Raw genomic sequence first — 23,174 nt, forward strand, 5'->3', positions numbered from 1 at the left:
CTACCTCTCCCTTTCTCTTTCTCCCAGTATAATTCTCTCTCACCCCTTAATTTTATTCTCCAGATATCACCCCTTCATCTTCAACTCACCCTGTGCCCTCTATCTATCTACATACATATAATTATTTCCCTCCCACTACCCTAATACTGACAGAGGTCTCATGAGTTACAAATATCTTTCCATGCAGGAATGTAAACAGTTCAGCCTTAATAAGTCTCTTATGATTTCTCTTTCCTGTTTACCTCTTCATGTTTCACTTGAGTCTTGTATTTGAAAGTCAAATTTTCTATTCAGCTCTGGTCTTTTCAGCAAGAATGCTTGAAAGTCCTCTATTTCACTGAATGACCATTTTTTCCCCTGAAGGATTATACTCAGTTTTGTTGGGTAGGTGATTTTTGGTTGTAATCCTATCTCCTTTGCCTTCTGGAATATTATATCCAATTTTCTCTGGTCCTGTAATGTAGAAGCTGCTAACTCTTGTGTTATCCTGATTGTGTTTCTACAAACTTGAATTGTTTCTTTCTGACCGCTTGCAATATTTTCTCCTTGACCTGGGAACTCGGAATTTGGCTACAATATTCTAGAGTTTTCCTTTAGGGATCTCTTTTCAGGAGGTGATGGGTGGATTCTTTCAATTCTTTTCCCTCTGGTTCTAAAATATCAGGCAGTTTTCCTTGATGATTTCTTGAAAGATGATGTCTAGGCTCTTTTTTTGATCATGGCTTTCAGATAGTCAATAATTTTTAAATTCTCTCTCCTGAATCTGTTTTCCAGGTCAGTTGTTTTTCCAATAAGATATTTCACATTGTTTTCTATTTTTTTTTCATTCTTTTGGATTTGTTTTACAGTGTCTTGATTTCTCATAAAGTCACTAGCTTCCAATTGCTCCATTCTAATTTTCTTCACTAAGCTTTTGGACTTCTTTTCCATTTGGCCAATTTTGCTTTTTAAGGCATTCTTCTCCTCACTGGCTTTTTGGACCTTTTTTGCCATTTGGGTTAGGCTATTTTTTAAGGTGTTATTTTCTTCAGTATTTTTTTTGGGGGGTCTCCTTTAGCAAGCTATTGCTTTGTTTTTCATGATTTTCTTGCATCACTCTCATTTCTCTTCCCAGTTTTTCCTCTACTTCTCTTACTTGTTCCTCAGACTCCTTTTTGAGCTCTTCCGTGGCCTGGAACTGATTCATATTTTTCTTGGAGGCTTTGGATGTAGGAACTTTGATTTTGTTGTCTTCTTTTGGTTGCATGTTTTGATCTTCTTTGTTACGAAAGAAGGATTCTGTGGTCTGACTTTTTTTGCGCCTTTGTTTGCTCATGTTCCTAGCCAGTTACTTGAATTTTAAACTCTTTATTAAGGTAGGAGTCTGCTTCCCGTGTGGAGAATGTATTGTCCCAAGCTTTGGGGGTTTTGTGTAGCTGTTTTCAGAGGTACTTCTAGGGACCCGTAAATTTTCAGCTGTTCCAAGGTAGTATGATAAGGGGGCGAGGTGTTTACTCCTTTCCTGGCCTGTGCTCTGGTCTATGAGGGACCACAAGTACTCTTTTCTGCCTTGGAACTGTGAGGAGGATTTGCTCTGTACCACCACTACAAGCTCCACCATGCCAGTCCTCTTCCTTGCCCCAGGGCTGCCACCCAGAACTGTGACCCAGATCCAAGCACAGACAAAGCAAGAGATTCCTGCCCCAGCACTGGCAGAGAGATCCCTGCAGTCCCCCTCTGATCAGCCACTTGATTCCCTAGTCTGTGGGCCAGAAGCTCTGGAAGCAGATGCTGCCCCAGGGCCAAGCTTAGGTACTGGGCCTAGGACTAAGCTTCTCTCTCTTACTGCAGTCACAGACTTTTCCCACTGACCTTCTAAGTTGTCTTTGGTGTTCGTGGGTTGAGACGTCTGGAAACTGCCACAGCTGACCACGATTCAGTCCTCTGAGGCCCGCTCCTGGTTCTGAGGCCTGGTTTGCCTGTGCACCCACACCGCGCTGCGCTCCTCCATCACCCTGGCGCGATATACCTTTCCAATCAACCATCCCTGTATCTGTCTTGGGCTGGGATTTTGTTTCACTCTGTCTTTTTGTGGGTTTTGCTGCTCTAGAATTTGTTCAGAGCCATTTTTTATAGGTATTTGGAGGGGTTTGGGGGAGAGCTCAAGCAAGCCCTGCTTTTACTCCGCCATCTTGGCTCTGCCTCCGTGTCATTTCTAATACAATACTGAGCAGTATTGGTGATAATAGGCAGCTTTGTTTCATGCTTGTTCTTATTGGGAAGGCTTCGAGCTTGTCCCCATTCCAGATAGTACTCACTGGTAGCTTTAGGTAAATACTTCTGGCCGTTTTAGAGAAAGCGCCATTGTTTCTTGTGCTTTGTAGTGTTAACAGAAATGAGATACTCTCTTCTCTTCATACGGGCACTGAGGAGGTTGCCCACTTTGGTGGTCAGTGCTGTCAGGCTGTGGGGCCTTCGTGTCTGCCCTCTCAGGTGCAAAGGTAACGGGGGTGGGGGGCGGAAAAGCAGTCAGAGTCCTTGATCTCAACCCAGTGCTGAAGAGACAGATACAGGGATGGGAGATGGTTCTTGCCTGCGTGATGTTTCTATTCTAAAAGAGTGGTAGCCAGGGATGAGTGTCCTGGCAGGACTGATTTGATTTGTATGTTCAGAGCCAGGCTAGGAAACTGGGGTGGGTGGGGGGCAGGAAGGGCCCTGATGAGGATGGTGACATCAGCCTGTGAGAACAGCGACCTCAACCAATCAGGATGACCGTGACCGCTGAGGATGAGACTGATGAGGATGACCCTGCCTGATGACTCCTGGAAAGTGGGTAGGAGGAAGGGAGTGAGTGTAAAATGTCCGAAGCCTGTGACAGGAGAGGCTGGTGTTGTGGAGATAGCTAGAAAGGTGGGTCTGGGTCCAGACTACAGACGTGGCAGGTTAAGACGTCTGTGACTTGATGGATTTGGTCTGAACCTCTGTCTTTGCACTTGGCCAGTTTCAGCATGCTTGGGCAGCTTTGTGGATTTGCAAGGGGCTCTTATCCCAGCCCTGCAAAGATTGTTTTTGCATTTTCTGGATGAGGACACAGAGGTTCAGTGACTTAATCCTAATCACACAGCTGGCCCTGAGTTCCTAGGTAGAGTCAGAGCTGGAAGGGCCTCACTGGCCAGTGAGCCCACCCCCTCATCTTATGGAGCTCTCAAGGTGGCTCCAAGGGAAGCCCTCTCCCTGCTGCCTCCCGCGATGATGTGGTATCTGCCTGCCTGCCGTCTGGCTGGAGACAGACCTGCAGGGCCTTTCCAAGTACTTCTGCCTCAAACTGGTCACTTTGTGATTCACCACCTGCCTAGTCACCGCAGAGGGATGGACCGATTGGACGGGCCTCACAGTCACGTGGACCTCAGTGCTGGGCATGAGAGAACCCTTCTGGCCTGGCTGCTCCTTCTCTGCTTGCCTGGCCAGACCTCATGGACCAAGGCCCCTAGAGATTGGGGGGGGGAGGCGGGGTGTGGGAGGGGGCAAGGTCATTCCATTGTGTCTGGGACTCTTCCTGAGACAGTAGAATGTGTATGAGCATTGGTCTCTTTTGGAAGCTAACCTGCAGATTCATCACTTGAAATCCAAACTGAGCTCTTATGGCCCACACGAGCACCCATAGCCACTCCAGGCTACTTGTAAGAGGGAAGGGATGGCCAACATGTGTGAGAAGATAGCATGCTGCTGCGCATTGTGCTGATTGTTGGGGATGCGGAGAAAGGCAAAAAACAGATCCTGCCTTTGGGGAGCTACCGGTCTCAAGGGGGAGACAAGCCATAAGCCAGTAGGTACCAGGAGGCCAAATAAGAAATCATCACCAGAGGGGAGGCTTTGGGGTTGAGAGGGGTCGCGTGGCCTACCCTGTGAAGTCTGTGGGCCCGTTTTCCTGCCCCTCTTGTCTTGTACCCCTTACATTTGATGTCTACAGGACCTGGGCCGGTGCCTTTTCCCAGTTCAGAAGTGCCCATGAGAGCGGCTGGCTTAGACGCAGTGGCAAATACACTGTGCTGGGCCAGTGTTCTTTCTTGTGATTCTCATTGGCCTTGAAGAACAGCTTCGAGCCTCTCAGTTAAGATGTGCTCTCAGTTCTCCCCGCTTGGAGGATGACATATTTATCAAGAAAGTGAAAAGTCTTTGGGCTTTGATGGAACAGTTGAGTCCAATGTCCTGGCTGGTCAGGTGGCTTTGAGACCTTGGGAAGCCCCTCGTCCAGTCCACCAGGGCCTTCGTTCATGGCCATCCTAGTCTTGTGGCTGTATTGGTGCCATTGACTGGGATATCTTTGTTTTCACCAGGAAGACGAGTCTGAGTCAATTGCAAAGGCCAAGAGTTTGAAGGACCTTCCACATGTTCAAGAAACTGACAATCCGTTGACAGTCCTCAAAAATATCTTGTCCCAGGTATGTTGTGCCTCAGACTCTTCCTTCTCTCCCCTGGGGGTGGGGCTTCAGGAGGGTGGGTCCCCCTCCCCCAGCCTCTCATGCTGTGCCAGGTCCGTGTCTGGACAGCAGGCACGTGGGCCTCAGGGAAGCCAGCCCTGGAGTTTGCCTTCATGTCATGTTCAATTAGCAGACACCTGGTATTGCTCCAGGGTCAAGTTCCCATCAGGGAAACTCCACTAGAGAAGGAGAGGCTTCCTGTGTGCCTGGTGCCACGCTGGGTGCCAGTGTGGCGAGGAGGGCCAGACGTGGCCCTGCCCTCCAGGAGCGCTCCATCAGCTTGTGTGGGAGTGTGCGAGGTCTTTGTACCACCTTGGAGGAGGGGGCAGGGGCAAGGGCTCCTTCAGCTGGGGGGTTTGAGCAGGCCTCATGGAGGAGGTGGCACCTTTGCTCCAACTGGAGGCGGCGACTGCCTTTCTTTTGGCATCTTGGCACCCAGCATGGTACCTGGCACTTAGATAGTAGGGTGCTGGATAGTAGGGTGCTGGACTGACTGTACTAGCCAGATTCGTAAAGTGCTTTGAGGTCGGCTGTCAGACAGGCTCTCATTTGGTTTTCTCCACAACCCTGGGAGGTGGGTGAGTCGGTGCTGTGTAATGAGGACGTGGAGGCTCAGAGAGGGTCAGAGAGGAGCCCAGGGCCCCTCAGCCGGGATGGCTCCATGCACAGAGGAGAGTGAGGGCGAGCAGGGTCCAGAAAGGAATTGGAGGGCCTGCAAGGCTCACCTTTTGGAGCATAGACCTTGGGGAATGGGAAGAATTTTGATGGGTAGAGAGATGAGAGCAGGTGAGCCAGACAGGGGAGCCAGGGAGAGGATTTGGGAAGCAGTTAAACTCACCCTGCCTCAGGGAATGATAGTTACAACTTACTGGATGAGAGAAGAGCCTGTGATGATTCAGAGCTGGGAAGCCCTCAGGGGCTGCCAAGCAGAGATGTTTGGAGGAGCAAAGTTAACTAATACTAGCTTCCCCTGCTCCCGGGCCACTCAGAGCTGGCAGGAGGAAGGAGGGACAAGGCGAGATGGCGTGTTAGCCAGGGGATGGTGGCGGTGCTGTCGGCTGGATGCCCTGGATGGCTTATGGGTTCTGTTCTCCCCAGAAACCAGGCTGGGGAGACGGAGCCAGTAGGGACACATTGAGTCAGGGGCCTGGTGGTCGTGTCCTCTCAGGGCCCCGTTCTGTCTGCCTTGTCACCTCCGGGTGGGGCACAGTGAGGACACTCACAAGATGCCCCAGACATGGAGTGTGTAGTTGGCTCGGCCCCATGACCCTGGCTTTCTCCTGGAGACTTTGAATTGCGGGGGGAAAGTGGGTGGTTGAGCTTTCGTTGCGGTCCTGGGATGTAGCCTCCTTGAGGGCAGGAGTCCTTTGGCTTGCTGCCTGGGCACCTCCCCTCCTGGCACATTTTCTGTGAGTGGTGATGAGCGAATTGGACGTGGGCACCTCCCCGATTCTCAGCGTGCGTCTTCCCCCTTTGTACTCCTGGGTTTCATTTGTGCACATTTGTTCTCATGCGTTTTAATCTTTCTTTCTGAAGGAGGAAAATAAGCTGATTCCTGTGGACCAGCTGGGTCAGAAGCTCTTGGCTAGCATAGAAATATCCTGGAACAAGAAGTATAGGAAGCAGCATGGTCCCCTCCTGAAGGTAACAGCAGCCCCGCCCTCCCAGGTAACCTCAGGAACATTGGAACCGGAGCTAGGGTCGCCTCTGGCCGAGCCCGGTTCCTCCCTCCGCCAGCGGAACAGCCGGCCTTCCTTCCTGTTCTGGAAGGGATGCTCACTTTCACCCGGCAGACCGGGCAGCACCGGCTCCCTTCCATATCCGGGACTTCAGGGGCCTGCATGGGTGGCTTTGGTTGCATCTTATTCCAGCACTCTGTGGCCCATTAGACAAGATGAATCAGCTTCTGCCATCTTAAATTCAGCCTCCCTTGAGGTCCCGAGCTGGCATGGTCATCAGTGTGAATTGTCCAGACTGCTTACCACCTTCCTGCTGAGTCAGATTGCCACCAGCTGTGCACTTAGTAGGAGGTCAGCCAGTCAATAAACATTGATTAAGTGCGTACTGTGTGCTGGGCACTGTGGGATGCAAAGAGAGGCAAACCTTGCCCTCAAGGAGCTTACAGTCTAATGACTGAGACAACATGCCTGCTACTGTGTACAGACATACGTAGAAAGAATGCACTGGAGACAATCAGGAAAGGCACTTGTCATATGGGGAAGTCAGGGAAAGCTTCCTGGAGGAGGTGGCAGATGAGGAGGAACAGTGTCCCAGGCAGGGAGCACAGCCAAAGAAAATGCCCAGAGGCTGGAGGTGGAGGGTGTCTTGTTCAGGAAACAGCCAGGAGGCCAGAGTCACTGGTTCAAAGAGTAGGTGGGAGAGCATAAGAGGACTGGAAAGGGAGGAGGGAGCTTTAAAAGCCAAACGGGTTTGTATTTATCTTGGAGGTAATAGGGAGCCACAGGAGTTCCGAGGAGGTGACGTGATCAAATCTGCACTTCAGGAAAAACACTTACACCACGAGGTGGAGGATGGACTGGAGGGGACAGTTAGCCTCCCCCAGGAGGCCTGCGGCTGGGTTTTAGGGCTACCCCCTGGGGCAGCAAACTCTCACTGTCCCCGCTCCCCCAGGCCTACTGGCCGAACGTGGGAAGGTCATGAGTCGGGGAGGGGACTTGTGGCCGTAGGGTGGCTGTGGGACCCTCCCTGCTGGAAGCGATAGCAGTTGGGCTTGCTTTGATTCTTGTGCTCAGAGCTAGAGAGGACAAACTTGGAGCGTGTGGGTGGGGTGCACCCTGTCGGGGGGGGTGTTGGCACCGGGCAGTGGGCCTAGTGCTGGGCTGGGGGCAGGATAGGCCAGTTGGCCAGGTCCTCGAAGATGGCCAGAGATGGGCAGAGGGAAGCAGGCTTGTCTTTGAAGTTTTAGAAATGCCAGTATAAGTGAGGTCATTTTTTCAGCAGCGTTCCACGTGTAGCTTGAGGTGGCCGGAGTCTCCGCTGCCTCTTCTTTGGGCTCTGAGCCTCCGAGGCTCCCCAGCAGGCCCAAGGCCGCCGCTCCTCAGAGGGGCTTTCAGTGTGCCTTGCTCTTATTTTTTTGGCACGTTCTTTCCTAGGGTTGGGGATGGCTTGGATTTCCTCCTTTGGAAACTGCCCGTGCGCTTCCTTTTCCCGTTTGTATGTTGGCAAATGGCTCTTGCTCCAACACGTTTGAGTCACTTTGGGGCACAAGTGAGGCCAGGGGCTGTTGTCCTGCTTCAGCAGGCTCTTGCTGGGGTTGGGGGGTGGGGTGGGCGTTCCCGCTTCCCGTTGTGGCTGTGAGGGGGCCCTGGGGCAGATTCTGGTTAGCATTTAATCCGAGTGCCCAGAGCAGGGCACGTGGTCTTTTCTTCTTCTCTCTCCTGTGTTCCCAGAGGGCTTGTGGGCACCCTCTTGCTCAGGACCCTGCTCTGACTGTCTCTATCATTGTCCTCTTTGCGGATGGAGAAGATGGACCTCAAGTGGGTAGAGCAGAGGACACCAGGGTCATCACGCCCTTTGCCCCAAAGGGAGTACGATGGACCTGTGGCCCCCAGCCCACAGTCTGGAGGAGGGGGTCTGAATCTGCCTCCTCACCAGACTCTGTCTCCTCATGTGTAAAATGAGGCTGAACATCTCGGGGCCCTTCCTTCCCAGCTTCCTGGTCCATCCAGGCCCTCCCGGCCCTGCCATCTCTGGGCGTGGTCCTCTCTGGGGTCCCTGACTCCTCAGGTGGCCATGAGGTCATCGTCCAAGGTCATGGCTAATTGGTGTCCTTATTTCTTTCTTCCCATTCAGTTTTTGCACGCCCATTCTGATGTGTTTCTGCTCAGCTCCAATCCCAGCAAGGTCTGTCTCAGGAGGGATGCCAGCCCTCCCCAGCCGCCCTTGGCTGAGCATGAGCAGCCTGGCCTCGAGGCCCCTTCCTACGGCAAGGGCCCTGCAGCTTCTGGAACAGAGCCTGCTGGGGGTCTGTGGCCAGAGGTCAGCCCTGAAGGCCCTCATTGGTTTGACATAAATGATTCTCAAGTGGAACCCATCTGGGAAGCAGACATTGAGAAGCAATTCCAGGGAAAAGAGAGTGCCTACATGTTGTTTTACCGAAAGACGCAGCTGCAGAGGCCTCGAGAAGGTACGGGGCACGGGCTTCTTGCTCTTAGTTTCTCTCCGGAACAGGAAGAACCAAGCTTTGGTCGTGGGGAGCGTGAGGCACAAAGGGTGATTTCCTTTCTTTGAGGAAGGGCTCGCAGGAGGGCTGGAGAGTGAGAGGTCCTCGGCACCCTGCTGTGGGCCAGGCACTGGGGTAGGCCAGGGGGTTCTAGAGGCAAACAGGGCACAGTCTCTACTGGTGTCTAGGTCAGTCCCCACAGATCGGGGCGCGGTCATGTCAGGGTGGTTACACCAGGCCAGTCCTTCAGCTGATCAGAGAAGTCCCTGGTGAGACTCTACCTGCCAGTGCAGCGAGGTGTAGGAGTGCCCAGTGCACTGAGCCTGGGCTCAGGAAGACCCAAGTTCAAATGTGGCCTCACACACTGACTAGCTGGGAGACCTTGGGCAAGTCGCTAAACCTCTCTCTGCCTTAGTTTCCTCCTCTGTAAAGCGATGATCCCCATTGTGCCTCCCTCCCAGCGTGGTTGTGAGGATCAGTTGTAAGAATTTTTTTTTTTAGGCAGTTGGGGTTAAGTGACTTGCCCAGGGTCACCCAGCTAGTAAGTGTCAAGTGTTTGGTCTGAGGCCAGATTTGAACTCAGGTCCTCCTGACTTCAGGGCCCGTGCTGTATCCACTGTGCCACCTAGCTGCCCCAAGTTGTAAGCATTGTAAAGCACGTAGAGGCACAGGGCCCGGCACACAGTAGGTGCACTTGTGGCTGTCATTATTCCTGGGTGCCCTCTTTTGCAGCTGAGGGAGCTGCTGGGGTTCCTGGGAGAGTGAATGATGGCTCCGGACACACGCGAACGGCCTGGGTCAGAGGTGGGGCCTGACCCCTCGTGTTCTGGCTTTGAGGCCAGTGTTGGGTCCAGTCTTTCCCCAGTGCCTCTCATTAAGACTACAGTCCACACAGGAGCTGTTAGCCTGTATTAGGGGAGGGGGAGTTCAATGCCAAAAGTTTGTTAGATGAGGGCGTAGGCAGATCTTGGGCGTCTCCATCCTGTGGGCTGATGGAGACAGGCTCTGCCCGCCGCCTTTCCCCTTGGGATGCCGGGCGTGTATGGTCTGGTCAGGGAGTGGTTTTTATTGGAGGAGCCCGTGAGGGCTAAGCATGATGGGCCTTTGTAGGCATGGCCCAACTTTGTCGCGGGATGAATTTTCAGGCATCCCTGGCCTGTCGGTCTTCCTCCCTCCTCCCCTCTTGCATGAAAGTAGGGATTTGCTGCCCGGTGAGCTGGTGGGGTAGCGTGGCATTCCACCCTTCTCTCTCAAGGAGAGAGACACAGCCCAGACTAACCCTGGAGGCTTCCAAAGCCCTTGGCTATCTCGTTTGAGCTCATTGGCCCTCTAAGGGAACCTCTGGGGTACGGAGGTAATTATATCTTAAGCATTCGTGTGGTCTCCCCTGTAGAATGGAAGCTTCCTGAAGGCAGGGGCTATTTTTTTCCTTTTGTGCCCTCTGCCTAGCAGAGTGTTAGGCATGTAGTAGGAGCTTAGTCCATGTGTGCCGGTTGATCAGTGAAGGGACAGGCTGAGAACTGGGTCAGTAGGGAGTGGTACTTGTGCGCGTGGCTGGATACCTCCGGGAGGGGCTGTCGATCCCTGTTGAGTGACGGGTCTTCGCAGAGGAAGACTCGGTGGCAGACAGTGGGCATGCCCCAGGGGCCCGAGGGGCATGGTGGAGCCAGATGTGGCCACTGAGCAGCCTAGCCCGTGGTTCATGATGGCCCCACAGACTGGCCCATTGAGGCCTCGTGGCCAAGGAGCAGAGTGATGAGGGTGATCCCCAACGACGCAGGTCCAGCTCCGGGAAGTGGCCCTCGGGGCGTAGGCTGGGACTGATGTTCTGGATCTGCTGTCCTTTGGCTGACCTCAGATTGACGAGGGCATTTGTTCGCAGCTCAGTCCAACCCGCAGTACAAGGTTCCAGGTCACTTGCTGAGGGAGGTGCGTGAGGCCAACAGGGAGCTGCAGAAGAAGAGGTGAGTCTGCCCTGGCCTGGGGCAGGCCGTGGGCCTCCCCAGAGTCAAGCTGGACTGGCCGGGCTGGATTCTGCTCAGCTCCAGGCTGGTGGGCCTTGAGGAGGGGCCTTCGTGGGGCATCTCCTGAAGGTCTGTGGAAGCCAGTTAAACTCATGGTTGTAGAGTTTTGGGGGAGGAGACTCTTAGCGTTCGAGCGACTTGGAGAGTCTTCGAGTACTGATCCCTTCTTTGGCTGTGATGCTTTCTAGGGCAGACTATGACTCTGTGGTCAACACTCTAGACCTACATCTCCACCTGGGCCCTTGCTACGAGTTTTATGATGGTGCCCTGCACCCCTCTTCTTCCGTAACAGAAGATTGCATGTTGGACTTGACCATTGATAAACGGAAAACTGTAGGTGATCTTCGGCAGTTGGTATTTCAGGTAACGTACATTGGCGTGGCCTTCAGCCTGCTTGCACGTCAAGGCCCAGATGCTGGTGACTGCTTCTCCTGTTTCAGCCCGAGGCGTGGGGAGGGCTGTCGCCTGTGTGGGGAGAGTGGAAGTGGACGTGCCAGAGCCCCTCGGCCCTCCCTGAGCCCTGGCGTGGCTCCCCTTTCCGGGCCCCGCTGTGCCTGCTGGCCCGGTGGGCGGTTCGTTAACTGAGGTGAAGATCAGCCTGGTGCCATGTTGTTCCTTAAGGTTATTTCATTGGTGAGGGTGACGTTGCCAGAAGCAGGTGGTGATTCAGCAGAAGTGTTAGACTTGAGACAGCTTTCATGGGCCTTTGCTTTAATCATTTCTTCAAGGTGTCCATTGAGGGGCAGCCTTGGAGGCAGGAAGCGCTGGGTTCAGATCTCGCCTCTGACGTGTTTGAGTGAGCCGTGTGACGACTCCATGAACCTCTTCGTGCCTCAGGAGCTCTTAGAGATTGCACGTAGCAGAGAAAGGGCTGATCTGTGTTGGCTGAGTGTGTTTCCTCACTGGGAATTAGCCAGGCCAGTAGAGTCATGGGTCTGGACCATCTGTCAGTGTTTTTAATAACAGTGCCAGAATTTTATTGGGTCCACCCCCTTCAGTTTACAAGTGAGGAAACTGAGTCCCAGAGATGAGCAGTGACTTGCCTCTAGTCACATGGGTAGAGCCAGGAGTTTAAGCCCAGGGCCTCCGCCTCCAGCGACGTGTATTTTCCCCTGTATCCAGGCTTGGGTCATTTTTAGGGAGAAGGAAAAAGTATTTTTCGAGGTCAGATGCCGTTTGACAGTCGGGTGCTAGCTGAGCTCCTTTGAAGAATGACCCCCGAGGTGTTACCTTTTGAACGTAGCGCTCCTTGGCAAGCTGTCCTCCACTTCTAGGTGGTCTCAGGGCCTGTTTTGTTGTGGGCACCGTGAGCATGGGCACCATGGCTGCATGAGAGCCTGGCACCTCAGGCCTAGACTGCGTCTTCCCCAGGATTTCCAGGGGCTTACGGAAGCAGGCCTTCTGACAGTATCTGAGCAGGTGGTGGGTTCCCCCACCATCTCAGGACTCTGTGAGGGAGGCTCCCTCAGGTCAGCCTGGAGTTGTTTCTGGTCTCTGACTTTGTGCATCTCTCTCTTCTTTCATCTCCAGCTCCTGGAATTCTGGGAAGGGGATCTGGTGCTCAGCCTTGCCAAGCTTGTGCCTGCGGGACTCCATGTTTGCCAGGCCCTCGAAGGTAGGCCCCTTGTCCTCGGCACCCCCGGGACTTGAGTTGGCTGTCCAGCCTATCCCTGTCTGCCCTCACCCCTTAGATGGAGCCTGCTGCGGGGGACTGGAGGCAGCCCGAGCCCAGAAAGGGCTTCTGGGGTCTGAAAGGCTCTGCCTTAACATGCCCTCTGAGACGCGAGAGCTCTGAGAGCTGGGAGACCTCCAGCGCCCTCCCTTCCACCTTGCTGGGGTGGGGGGTTAGGGAAATGGACGTTGAGTCTTTGCCTGAGTGAGGAGACGGGCTTAATTCCTGCCACCTTGCACGAGCAGTACTTTGCATTGGTCATGTGGCCTGTGCCTTTTTGGTCCATGTGCTCAACACCCTCATTTCTGGCTCAGTGTGGCCCTCAGCTCACGGCAGAGCTGAGAGCAAGACATAGAATTCCCATATGTGCTTCCTTCCATCTGCTGCACCTTGGACAGAGGCGCCCTGGGCCCTTCCCTCCCTGCCTCTGGCCCTCAGTGTGCAGAGGGGCCTCCCGCGAGCTGGGGAGTTGGGAGGGGAGCCCCACATTATGTCAAAGCTTCATGCTGCCTGTCATCTTCATTCGTTGTTTTCCATCTATCTGCACTCTCCTCAAGCCCTGCTCACTGTGGAATCCAGCAGTAAGTCCACTTAATGGCATTTCCAGCGATTCTAAGGTAGAAGGAGCATGGGTGTAACTGACCTGTCCAGCTCCCCAGTGCTGCCGTGCCCATTTGGGACAGGCACTCTCTTTCTCTGCTAGAAGTGTGTCCTGGGGGGATCTCAGCCCTCGACTTCTTGGACACCTCCTGCCGCTGGGGGAAGCCTCGGCAGCCAGCATCATTCTGAGACAGAGACAGGGTTATCAGTCGGCTGGCTGAGAAGTAAATAGGGTTATCAATTGCCTTTGTCTCTCCAAAGTACCCCTTGTGTTACCAATGCTCTGAAAAGGGCCGGGTGCTGAGAGGAGGCGAACACTCTTTTCCATGGTGGTGACAAGTGGTTTCACTGGTGATCCCATCTTTGTAGGAGATGAACTGACATTGCATGAAATTGAAATGACCGATGGGGAAGACATCTTTGTGTGGAATGGGATAGAGGTAAAACATACTTCAGGAAATCTTTATTATAATTTTAAAACTTTAACATCATTGCAATAAGATAACCTGCTAACAGTTTAAAGAATTGTTCTATTATGCAAGAAGAATTAGAAGTTAGGAAACTGGGAAAAGATTTAAGGAATCTTGGCCGCACTGCTGCTGTCTGCTTGCATTGAGTGCCCTACTTCTAGTTCATCTTTCAGAGCTGCAATTTGAAAATGATTTGACTGAAAAATATTGTTTTGTGAAGATGGCTTTTCATTTGTTGAGCTTGAAATGCCAATTCATTCATTAGGGCTTTCTGGAGCACCTGCTTTGTTCCTAGCGCTGTGTTAGGGTATGTGAGGGCCCCCAGAGAAGTATAAGACACAGCCTTGCATGCCAAAGTGACTGTACAGGCAATAAGTGGATGTAATTAGCTATCTAGGGTAAGGCTCCTTAGAAGAGGTGTGATTGGACTGGGCCCTCACATGTGGGATGAGTTTAAGTAGCAAGGAATTGAATGTGTTTGAGCTGGGGCCAGAGCCTGACCAGAGGCTGTCAGAGGAAAAGGTTCAGGAGGCTGATTCCACTAGAGGGGCCAGTTTGGTATTGGGACCTAACCAAAGGAACGTCGGAAATGCCAGTTGAGAAGAGCCTTAAGTTATAGGTTGATGAGTTTGGGCTCAGTCTGGCAGCAAAGAGGGCAGGCTCTGAAAGCGTCTGGGCAGAGATGGGGGTGTGAGAGCAAGATGGAATTTCAGGAAGAGTAAGCAATGGCCAGGGGCATCCAGGATGAACTGAAGGGAGAGATTGGCTGCATGGAGAGCGAGGAGGAGGGTACTCATTGCTTCCATCTTCACAGAGGGGTCAGATGAAGACGAACAGGAAAGGAGTGCCAGGAGATTTTTAAGGCGTGATCTGTTGACTTGCTATCCCAGGGACAATAGAATAACATTTTCATTGCTTAGGAATCATTTGAGGCTGTTACATTCGTAAACTTTCACTGTATTAGACTTTGTTTTAGTCAGTTAGGGTCTGACTCTCCTTCATCTCGACATTGCTCCACAGGTTGGTGGGGTCAGGATTCCAGTTGGTGAGGACGCTCTTCCCATCCTTTTGAATATCCTTCAGCTGACAAGTAGCAGTGACGGAGAAAAGGGGCAGCCATTTGTAGAACTCCACCATGTGTTTCCCTCAAATGCTGAAGTTGGCTCCATATTCACAGCCTTAGCATCCCCTGTTGGCATCCTCCTGGTGAACATTACAGGCTCTCACATTCTCGAGTTAGAGAACTGGTCAGTCATTCCCAGGGAGAACTTTGGAAAGACATTCAGAGAGCAGGGCCTTCAAGATGGCAGCTCCGTGTGGATATTAAGCTCCAGCAGCTATGACCAAAGGTAACTGACTGAGGGAACAGGTGAGCTGCTGCTCATGCTGTATAAAGTGGATTTGACCACCAGGCCTTCGATCTGCACGCTTTCTTGTGAATGACCATGCTTATCATTGACACAGTAGGTAGATTGTAAGGGATTGGGTCTGAGTGGCTCTGAGGCACATGGTGTGTTGAGTGAAGGACACAGTGTTAGGGTGCAGTGGACCAAGAAGCAGGTTTCTGTAATGATAGATCTGTTTTTCTGTTACAAATTGGAGATGTGTTCCCATAGAAACCAGTCACTCAGTAGAATGAGTGGAAAACTGGCTGAGGCAGGTATGATGTCTCCTGGGACAGCAGTGCTCACTGGCGAGGTCCCTTGGGGCCTGTTGCCTTGTGGCTCATTCTGGTCCCACCCTGGTCAACTCTCCTTCCCTTCCCTCCCCGTCCTTCTGCTTGTACTTTTGGGTCTGTGATGGAATTCTTGACTCCTAGGTCCCCCATAAAACAAGGGGTGTGCTCTTCCCTGAATGGTACTTCAGTTCTCTAACGTCAGGTTCTGCGAAATGCGTTCTTTCCAGCCTTTGTCAGTACAGATGTCTGTGTTCCTTCTCAGAAGCTTTAGTCCAGTGGACTCGCGGCGCTTCAGGAGCGTTCACTTACACTGCCTGCCCTTAGTATGGCATTTGAGGGAGCATGGTGACAGATGTGCGTCATTTGTCTCTGGGCACTTCGAGGGTGTAGCCATCCACTGGCCACCGTCCACGAAGCAAAGACAGATTCAGGGTTGGCCCTTGGGCCTGTGTGAGTCCTTCTATTTCCACATTGATGGGGGGAGAAGGAGGCAGAGGAGATTAAGAATCATTGTTTTGAGACCATCTATAAATAATAAATATTAGCTATAGGGACTCCAAATGTGAATGCTTTGTTTGAAGACCAGCATTGTCTGACCAGAATTTCTGAAGAAGTCACTCACTCTAATACTGATGTTCTTTTTTTTAAAGAATATTGATCTTTTGTTTTTCCGTCACCTCAGTTTCCCCCTGAATCCTTCCCCTTCTTTCCCAGAGAGCCATCCCATAGAACAGGAATTTTTTTTAGATGAAAAAAAGGAAGGGAAAAGCAATGAGCAGAGCTGGCCAATTAATAAAATGTGAACACCTGACACCCTAGGAGTTGGGGGAAGTGCCTTTTCATATCTCTTTTTGTCACACCTCTTCCTTTGAAGTTCATGCTACTCATCTCCACCGTGAAAAGCTTGGTGGCCATTGTCTACAGGACACTCTTCCCCCCTCCTCCCATCCAGGTCACTCCCCTTCCTTCCTCAATGAGTTCATTACCGACCTGGTTTGGAGTTTTTGTCCCCTTCTCAACTCCTGCCCTCGTGCTTGGAGACTTCAGGATACGTACTATTCTCCTTCAAACTCCCTAGCTGCTCCGTTCTTCAGCCTGCCTACTTCCAAAGTGCCACTCCTCCACCCCACCCTAGCACAAACAAAATGGTCATCCCTTTGATCTTGTCATCACCCACAAATGTACCACCTCCATGTTCAAGATTTCCAAAATCCCCATTTTTGACCAGAATCCATTGGCTTTCCACCTCTCCTTCTGCTTTCTCTTACACAACCGTACTCATCATCCTCACTATGACCTCTCCAATTCCTTGAGCCCCTGATTCTCTCCCAGGCTGTCTTCCCTGCACTGGCCCCTATCTCCTCTTCTCCCCATCTTGTCTTTTTGGTGAGCCAATTTAACTCTACCCTGTCCTTCTCTCTTGAATCCCTGGCCCCCTCATATCACTGATTATGTCCACCCAAACCTCAGCCTTAGATCATTCCTATCATTCATTGCCTTTGCGCCTACACACCTGCCCCCATTCAGCTTGGATCCACTACAGATTTATGTTCTACAACCTCAGCTGGGTCCTCACTGCTGCCAGGCAATCCTACTCTATCTACCTCCCTTATCAGCTCCCTGCCCCACTTTCCACTGCAGCTCTCCCAAACCCTCTGATCCCTCTTCAATTCTCCTCCCTCTTTCCTCTCTCTCTCGGTCAAGAACCTTACCTTATATTTTACAGAAAAGCTGAGGCTATTCGTCATGAATTGCCCACTTCTTCCCTTCCTCATCTCATATCACTCAAGTTCCTTCTGCCCCTCCTTCAGCCTTGTTTCATGTGATGAGGTGGCTTCACTCCTTACTCAGGTTAACCCCTCCATCTGCTCAGGTGATCCCATTGTACCTCGTCCCCCCTCTCTGTCATTCCCACTCTCTCCTTATTTTCAATCTTTCCTTCTCTCCTGGCTCTTTCCCTACTGCCTACAAACATGCCTGAGTCTCCCCTATCCTGAAAAAAGCCCTCATTTGACCCCTCTGTCCCTGCTATCTTCCTATATTTCTCCTGCCCTTTGTGGCAGAAACAGGTGGCTGAAAAGACCACCTACAAGTACCTCCACTTTGTCTCCTCTCACTCTTCTTAACCCCTTTACACAGTCTAGCTTCTGACCCCATCATTGCACTGAAGCTGCCCTCTCCAGACTAACCAGTGATCTCTTAGTGGCCAAGTCCATGGCCTTTTCTCAGTCCTCGTTCTACCTGACCCCACTGCAGCCTTGGACGCTGTGGCTCACTCTCTCCTCCTGGATACTCTCTTCTCTCTAGGTTTTTGGGTCACTAGTCTCTCCATGTTCTCCTTACTCTCTGACCACTCCTTCTCGGTCTCTTTTGCTGGGTCCTCCTCCAGGTCACACCCTCTAACCACAGGTGTCCCTCAGGGTTCTCTCCTGGACCTCTTCTCCTCTATGCTATTTCACTTGGGGATCTCATCAGTTCTGTGAATTTAATGACCACCTCTGTTCAGAAGATTCTCAAACCTACCCTTCCTGCCCCAGAATCTCTGCTGAGCTCCAGTCTTGCGTCTCCAGTTGCCTTTCAGACGTCTTGAACCAGGTGTCCAGTAAGCACCTTAACCTCAATATGTCCAAAACAGAACTCATTATCTTTCCTCCTAAACTCTCTCTGCTCTTCTCTTCCTTATTATCGCAGAGAGCACCCTCATCCTCCTAGCTTCTCAGGCTCCCAGCTTAGGACTCATCCTGGACTCTTCACTCGCTCTCACTCCCCATATCCAATATGGTGCCAAGGCCTGTAGATTTCATCTCCGGTAGCATCTCTTGTGAATTTCGCCTCTGCGGCACCTCTTGTTGATTTCACTTCTGCAGCATCTCTGGAACACACCACTCCCTTCTCTCCTTGACACTGCCCTTACCTGGGTGCAGGCCCTTATCTCCTCACACCTGGATTATTGCAATAGCTGCTGGGCAAGGGATAGGGGTGGGGGTGGCGTGGGTGCTCAGAGTGCCTGCCTCGTGGCTCTCCCCACTCTGTCCTTCATTCAGCCACCAAAGTGATTTTCCTAAAGTGCAGGTCCGACCCCTACTCAGGAAGCTCCAACGACTCCCCTGTTTTCTCCAGGATCAAATACAGAATCCTCTGTTTGGTCTTCAAGGCCCTTCATCACCCATCTTCCTCCTTCCTTTCCTGTCTTCTGATACCTTACTCTCCCCCATGTCCTCTTCAATCCACTAACACTGGCCTCCTGGCTGTTTCATGAACAAGACCCTCCATCTCTAGGCATTATCTAGTTTGCTCCATTGATTTGTTTCTCTATTTTTTAACCAAATGGTTGCTGCTTTATAATCTTTGACATCTGGAAGTGCTGTTCCCCTTATCCCTCCCACTTTTCATAATTTCCCTTGATAATCTAAATCGTTTATTTTTCCAAGTGAATTTTGTTACTACTTTATTGAGTTCTGTGAAGTATCCCTTTGATAGTTTGATTATCATAGCATTAAAACTGTAAATTAACTTTGGTAGTTTTCATTTTTATTATATTGGTATGGCCCAGGCATGCACATTGAATATTCCTCTAGCTATTTAAATTATTCTTTATCTCCTTAAGGAACACTTTATAATTGAAACTAGTACTGAATGTGCTTTGGTGAAATGCTTCCCAAAGACTTTACACATTTTGAAGCTGTGTTGAATGGGATTGCCCTTTCTTGCCTCTTGGGTTTAATGCTGCTGATTTTTGTGGATTTTTTCTTTTAGCCTGTAACTTTGCAGAACCCGCTGTCTCAGTAAGTCTGCTGATTCCTTAGGATTTTCTAAGTAAAGCATCATGTTATCCGTGTATAGGGATAGTTTTGTCTGCTCTTTGCCTATCTTTATACCTTTAATTCTTTTCTCTTTTCTTATTGGCGTTGCTGGAGTTTCTAGTTATGTGTGAAATAATAGCAGGGACAGTGGACATCCTTGTCGTGCTCCCGTATTCACTGGAAAGCTTCTTTGTGGTTTCCAGTCACCTATGAGAAGCTTTGGTTTTACATAGATATTCTTTACATTAAAAAACCAAAACGTTTCTTTAGGTGTATACTTTGAGGTTTGTCTGTTTGTTTTTTAGCAAAAAAGAATGTTGTACTTTGTCCTAAGCTTTTTCTGAAACTCTTGAGGTGGTCTTGAGGTTTGGCATGTCTCGGTTTTAATGAGATTAATTTTGCTGATTGTTTTTCTAACGCGCTATCCCTGTGTCCTGGGTCTGACGTCCACTTGGTGTTGCTGAGCAATTTCTTCAGCAAGTTTCTGTATTCTGTTTAATGGGATTTTATTTACAATTTTTGAATCCTCATATGTTCCTGATTCTGGGCTGTAGTTCTCCTTCCTGGCTTTGCTTTATTCTCCTGTGGTTTAGGCATTAGCGCTATATATGATTAAAGAGAAGTTGGGTAGAGCCCTTTCTTTCTCATTTTTTTCTGTCTGTCATTGGTATTAATTTTCCTGTGCGTTCATTAGTACTGGGAATCTTTTCCTTTGGCAGTTCCTTGGAGCTAAGTTCTATTTCCTTAGTGAAATTGGATTTTTTAGGGTCTCTGGTTTTCTGTTCGATTGGGTATTTTTTTTAAATGTATTCCTCTGTGTCTTTGGTGTTCTCAGTTTTGGTAGTATATAATTCTATTTAGTGAGTTCTGATAGTTCTGTTTTTCTTCAGGTTTAGTTATGATTTTAGCTTGATCATTTGCTATTTTATTGATTTGATTTTTCTATCCTTGTTTTTAATTGGGCTGACTAAAAGTTTTTTGTTTTGTTAATGTATGTTTTTAGGGATGTTGTTCACCCCACTCCTACCCCAGACTCCTTTAGCCACATCCTAGAAATTTTATGTGCTTTCATCATCATCATTGTCTTTTACATAATTACTAATTGTTTCTGTGATTTCTTCTTTGACCCACTTGTTACTCAGGATTTCTTTGTTAAGTCTCCATTCAGATCTCTGTCTTTCGTTTGCACTCCCTGAACCACATACTCTTTTCATTACAAGGTGGTCTGTAAAAGACGTGTCTACTTTTTCTGCTTTTTTTCCCCATTGTTTGCAAGGTTCCTGTGCCCTGAAGTGGTGAAGTTTTGTGAAAGTTCCACGGGATGCTGAGAAGCGCACACGTTCTTCAGTCTCATTTAGAAGATGCCCGAAGTCTTTTAGCTCTGGTTTCTCCAAGAATTTGTTTCATTCTATATTTTGCTCTTTTCCTTTTGATAAAGAAGGGTGAATTTATTCCCTCGCTTGTGTTTTCTTGGCTGTATTTGCTTGCCCTTTCTGTGTTCCGGTTGTGTGGGTGACTGCAGGCGCAGTAGTCTGCTCCCGCCTGGATTCTTTATGGGGGGTGCTTCTGGTGCGTCTGTCTTTCTATCACTGATAATGAACTGCAGGCGGGCATGGCATGCCACTTGGGCTTGGGACTCAGGCCCTTTTACTTTGGTGAACGTGTTCTGTTCGCTGTGGCAGCTTTTGGTGGCTGCAGGTTTTGTGTTACTGGTTTTTATCTTTGTTCCGTTTGGAAGGCCTCTTCCTGCTCCCCTGTAGAATTTATTGTTTGCAGTGGGAGTTATTACGTCCTCCCCCCCCCAATGTCTTAGCGTTGCAGCACAGGGTTTTTTCCTGGAGGCCCCCTGTGTATTCCTTGGCTGGCCTTTGTTTTCGGTGTTCACGAGTCAGGGATGTTTCCTTGGGGGCCTTCTTTCTTATGGCGGTGAGGTTTTTGACTTGTCACGTTCTTCCAGAAGGCCCACGAGCCTAGCGGCTCTCTGCGGCCTGACTCTAGCATCTCTTTCTCCTGCAGGGAGGCCGGGGCCCTCTAGTGGGTCCTCCCCTTTCGTAGAGCCGCATTTCCCATTCTCTCCCTGGTCCGTGTCTTCGAAGAGACCCACCACCCGTGGGTCAGGATTTCTGCCTTGGAGCACGGAAGTTCTGCCAGTTTGTTCCCTTGGAGTGGTTTTCAAGATTCAGATTTTTCTCTCGAGCCGTCTGGGAGCACCTGATTGTGGTTTGACATTCCTTTGGGATCCTCACTGTCCTCTGTGCCACCAAGGGCTGGGTCTCAATTATTAAAGGACATTTGCAGTGGTTGTGATGCCTTGGTGGCCACCTCCCCTTTACTGTTGATTTATCTACTTGTGCTCTGGGTTTTTAAATGAGTTTTCTTCCTTCTTCATTCATTAGTGGCTGCCTACTTTCTGACTTTTCCTTTTGATGGTGGGCTCTTGGGGGCTAGGCCTCAAAGCTACACCTCAGCCTCTTTCCTCATGGGGGATTCACTTTTCATGGGCCTCAGTCTGTGGAAGATGACTGACCTGACCCCAGCTGGCTGCCAGTCCCCTTTTCTTCAGGCCTGGAAATGGAGTTCCACATGCTGGTGTGACCCCTGTCTCATTTCCCTTATTCTCTGGTTTTCTGCCTAAGCAGAGCTGCCTGAGGCACGGTGTGGGCTCACCTTCCTCTACCTCCTCCTTCCTCACCGGGGGGCTGGGCGGGTTTGGGTCTGCATGGTCTGCTGCCGAGTTCTTGTAAAGGTTCTTGGCATGTTGGTCTGTGGAGACAGGCACATCATTCTTCTGGGGAGTTTTTGAAAGTTGACGGGGACTCATCCCATCCTTCCATCCCACTGATAATCTAACTTGGAAGTTCCCAGCATTGAAATTCTCACAGCTAATGAAACCAGGTAACAGGAGGATGCTGCAGCTAACTGGTAGGGTGGCTTATTCAGCTGGTGATTCCCCCAGCATTAGGCCAGGCACTGGGCAGAGAAGACACGAGACCAAGTGAGTAAGGAGGAGTAGGTTCCGGGGGGGTGAAGAAGACACTCACGTGTAGGAGGATCAGGGCATACTTCCTGCAGAAGGTGGAACTTGAGCTGACCCTTGAGGGAAGATGGTATTCCCGAGGGTCAGAGGTGAGGAGGGGGAGTGTTCCTGGCGCGGAGGAGGGAGATGGACGTTTGTGCTGCGAGGAACAGCAGAGGCTGGCTTGTCTCAAACAGAGTGCAGGCACGGGTTCGGGGCAGTGGGAGCCAGATGGAGAAGGGCTTTAGGAGCCGGGGAAGGGGCTTGTTGGCTTGGGGAATGGCCGGTGAGACTTGAAGAATGTCTGCTCAGTGGCCGAGGCTGCTGGGGTAATCCTGGGGGGCATTGACAGAAAGCTGGCAGCGGATCGGATTTAGAGGGGGAGGGGGCTGAAGGGGGTGTCAGAAGACCTGAGGTGGCTTCCTGGCTGGGTGACGGAATTGAGGGAGCTGCTGCAGCGGCAAGGACGTTGGACGAGGAGCCGGTCTGTGTCTGCAGACATAAAGACTCGTCCTTTGGATGTGCTGACAGTTGGTGTTGTGGAACTGCAGATCAGGGAGAGCCTGGGCCTTCATGCACCTGTCTGAGCGTCGCCTCCACAGTGCTCATTGGCAAGGCCTTGGGAGCTCACGAGATGAGCTGAGAGGGCCAGAGCAGAGCCTTGGGGTGAGACGTGGGTGATGAGCTGATGCCGAAGAAGCAGGGGAGCCAGCAGAAAGCCGTTTCAGGAAAGCCTCCCTGAGTGCGGTGGTCAGCAGTGTCAGATGCTGGGGACCGAGGGGTGGCGAGAAGGATGAGGGCTGAGAGGCAACGCTTGGCCACCTCGCAGAGCAGTTTGAGGTGACATTGGGGAATGAGGGAAAGGCCCTTCCTAGGAGTTTGACTTTGAAGGGGAAGACAGCCGCGGGGCTCTCGCTAATAGGGGACAGAAGCATGGGCGTGGTGGCTGGCAGCTTGAAGGAGTCCGAAGGCAGAGTTCTCTTGAGCAGGATTCTGGTTTGCTTCGTGGTGGACAGAAAGGCAGAAGGAGACGCCATTTCACAAGGCACTCAGCCGTCCCCTCTCCCAGAGACTGCGCATCGTTGTGATGCGCAGCGGGGGAGGTGCTCACAGAGCCACTGAGTCATGGAAGCCTGGGCACGCACTCTCTGTAGGGAGCCGGTTTCCCTTTGAAGGGCGAGCAGCCTTGTTTTCTTTTGGCTGAAAGCAGTGCTCCCGGGAATGTGGGGGGCTTGTTTTATGAGGACGTTTAAGGTTACGTGTGTAGA

At 51.0% G+C, this 23,174-nt stretch overlaps 1 protein-coding gene across 1 annotated transcript in view; it reads left to right on the plus strand.

Moving 5' to 3' along the window:
• Positions 1–23,174, plus strand: part of USP40 (ubiquitin specific peptidase 40) — a 69,393-nt gene that overhangs the window by 20,699 nt on the left and 25,520 nt on the right. Inside the window, 8 exon segments of the mRNA XM_020973354.2 lie at positions 4,317–4,421; positions 5,997–6,104; positions 8,274–8,607; positions 10,526–10,607; positions 10,856–11,030; positions 12,198–12,282; positions 13,309–13,379; positions 14,430–14,758. Coding sequence (XP_020829013.1) covers positions 4,317–4,421; positions 5,997–6,104; positions 8,274–8,607; positions 10,526–10,607; positions 10,856–11,030; positions 12,198–12,282; positions 13,309–13,379; positions 14,430–14,758 — 1,289 coding nt within the window.

This window comes from Phascolarctos cinereus, unplaced genomic scaffold (genome assembly GCF_003287225.1).
Source record: "Phascolarctos cinereus isolate Bilbo 61053 unplaced genomic scaffold, phaCin_HiC Scaffold_5;HRSCAF=322, whole genome shotgun sequence".
Classification (NCBI taxonomy): domain Eukaryota; kingdom Metazoa; phylum Chordata; class Mammalia; order Diprotodontia; family Phascolarctidae; genus Phascolarctos; species Phascolarctos cinereus.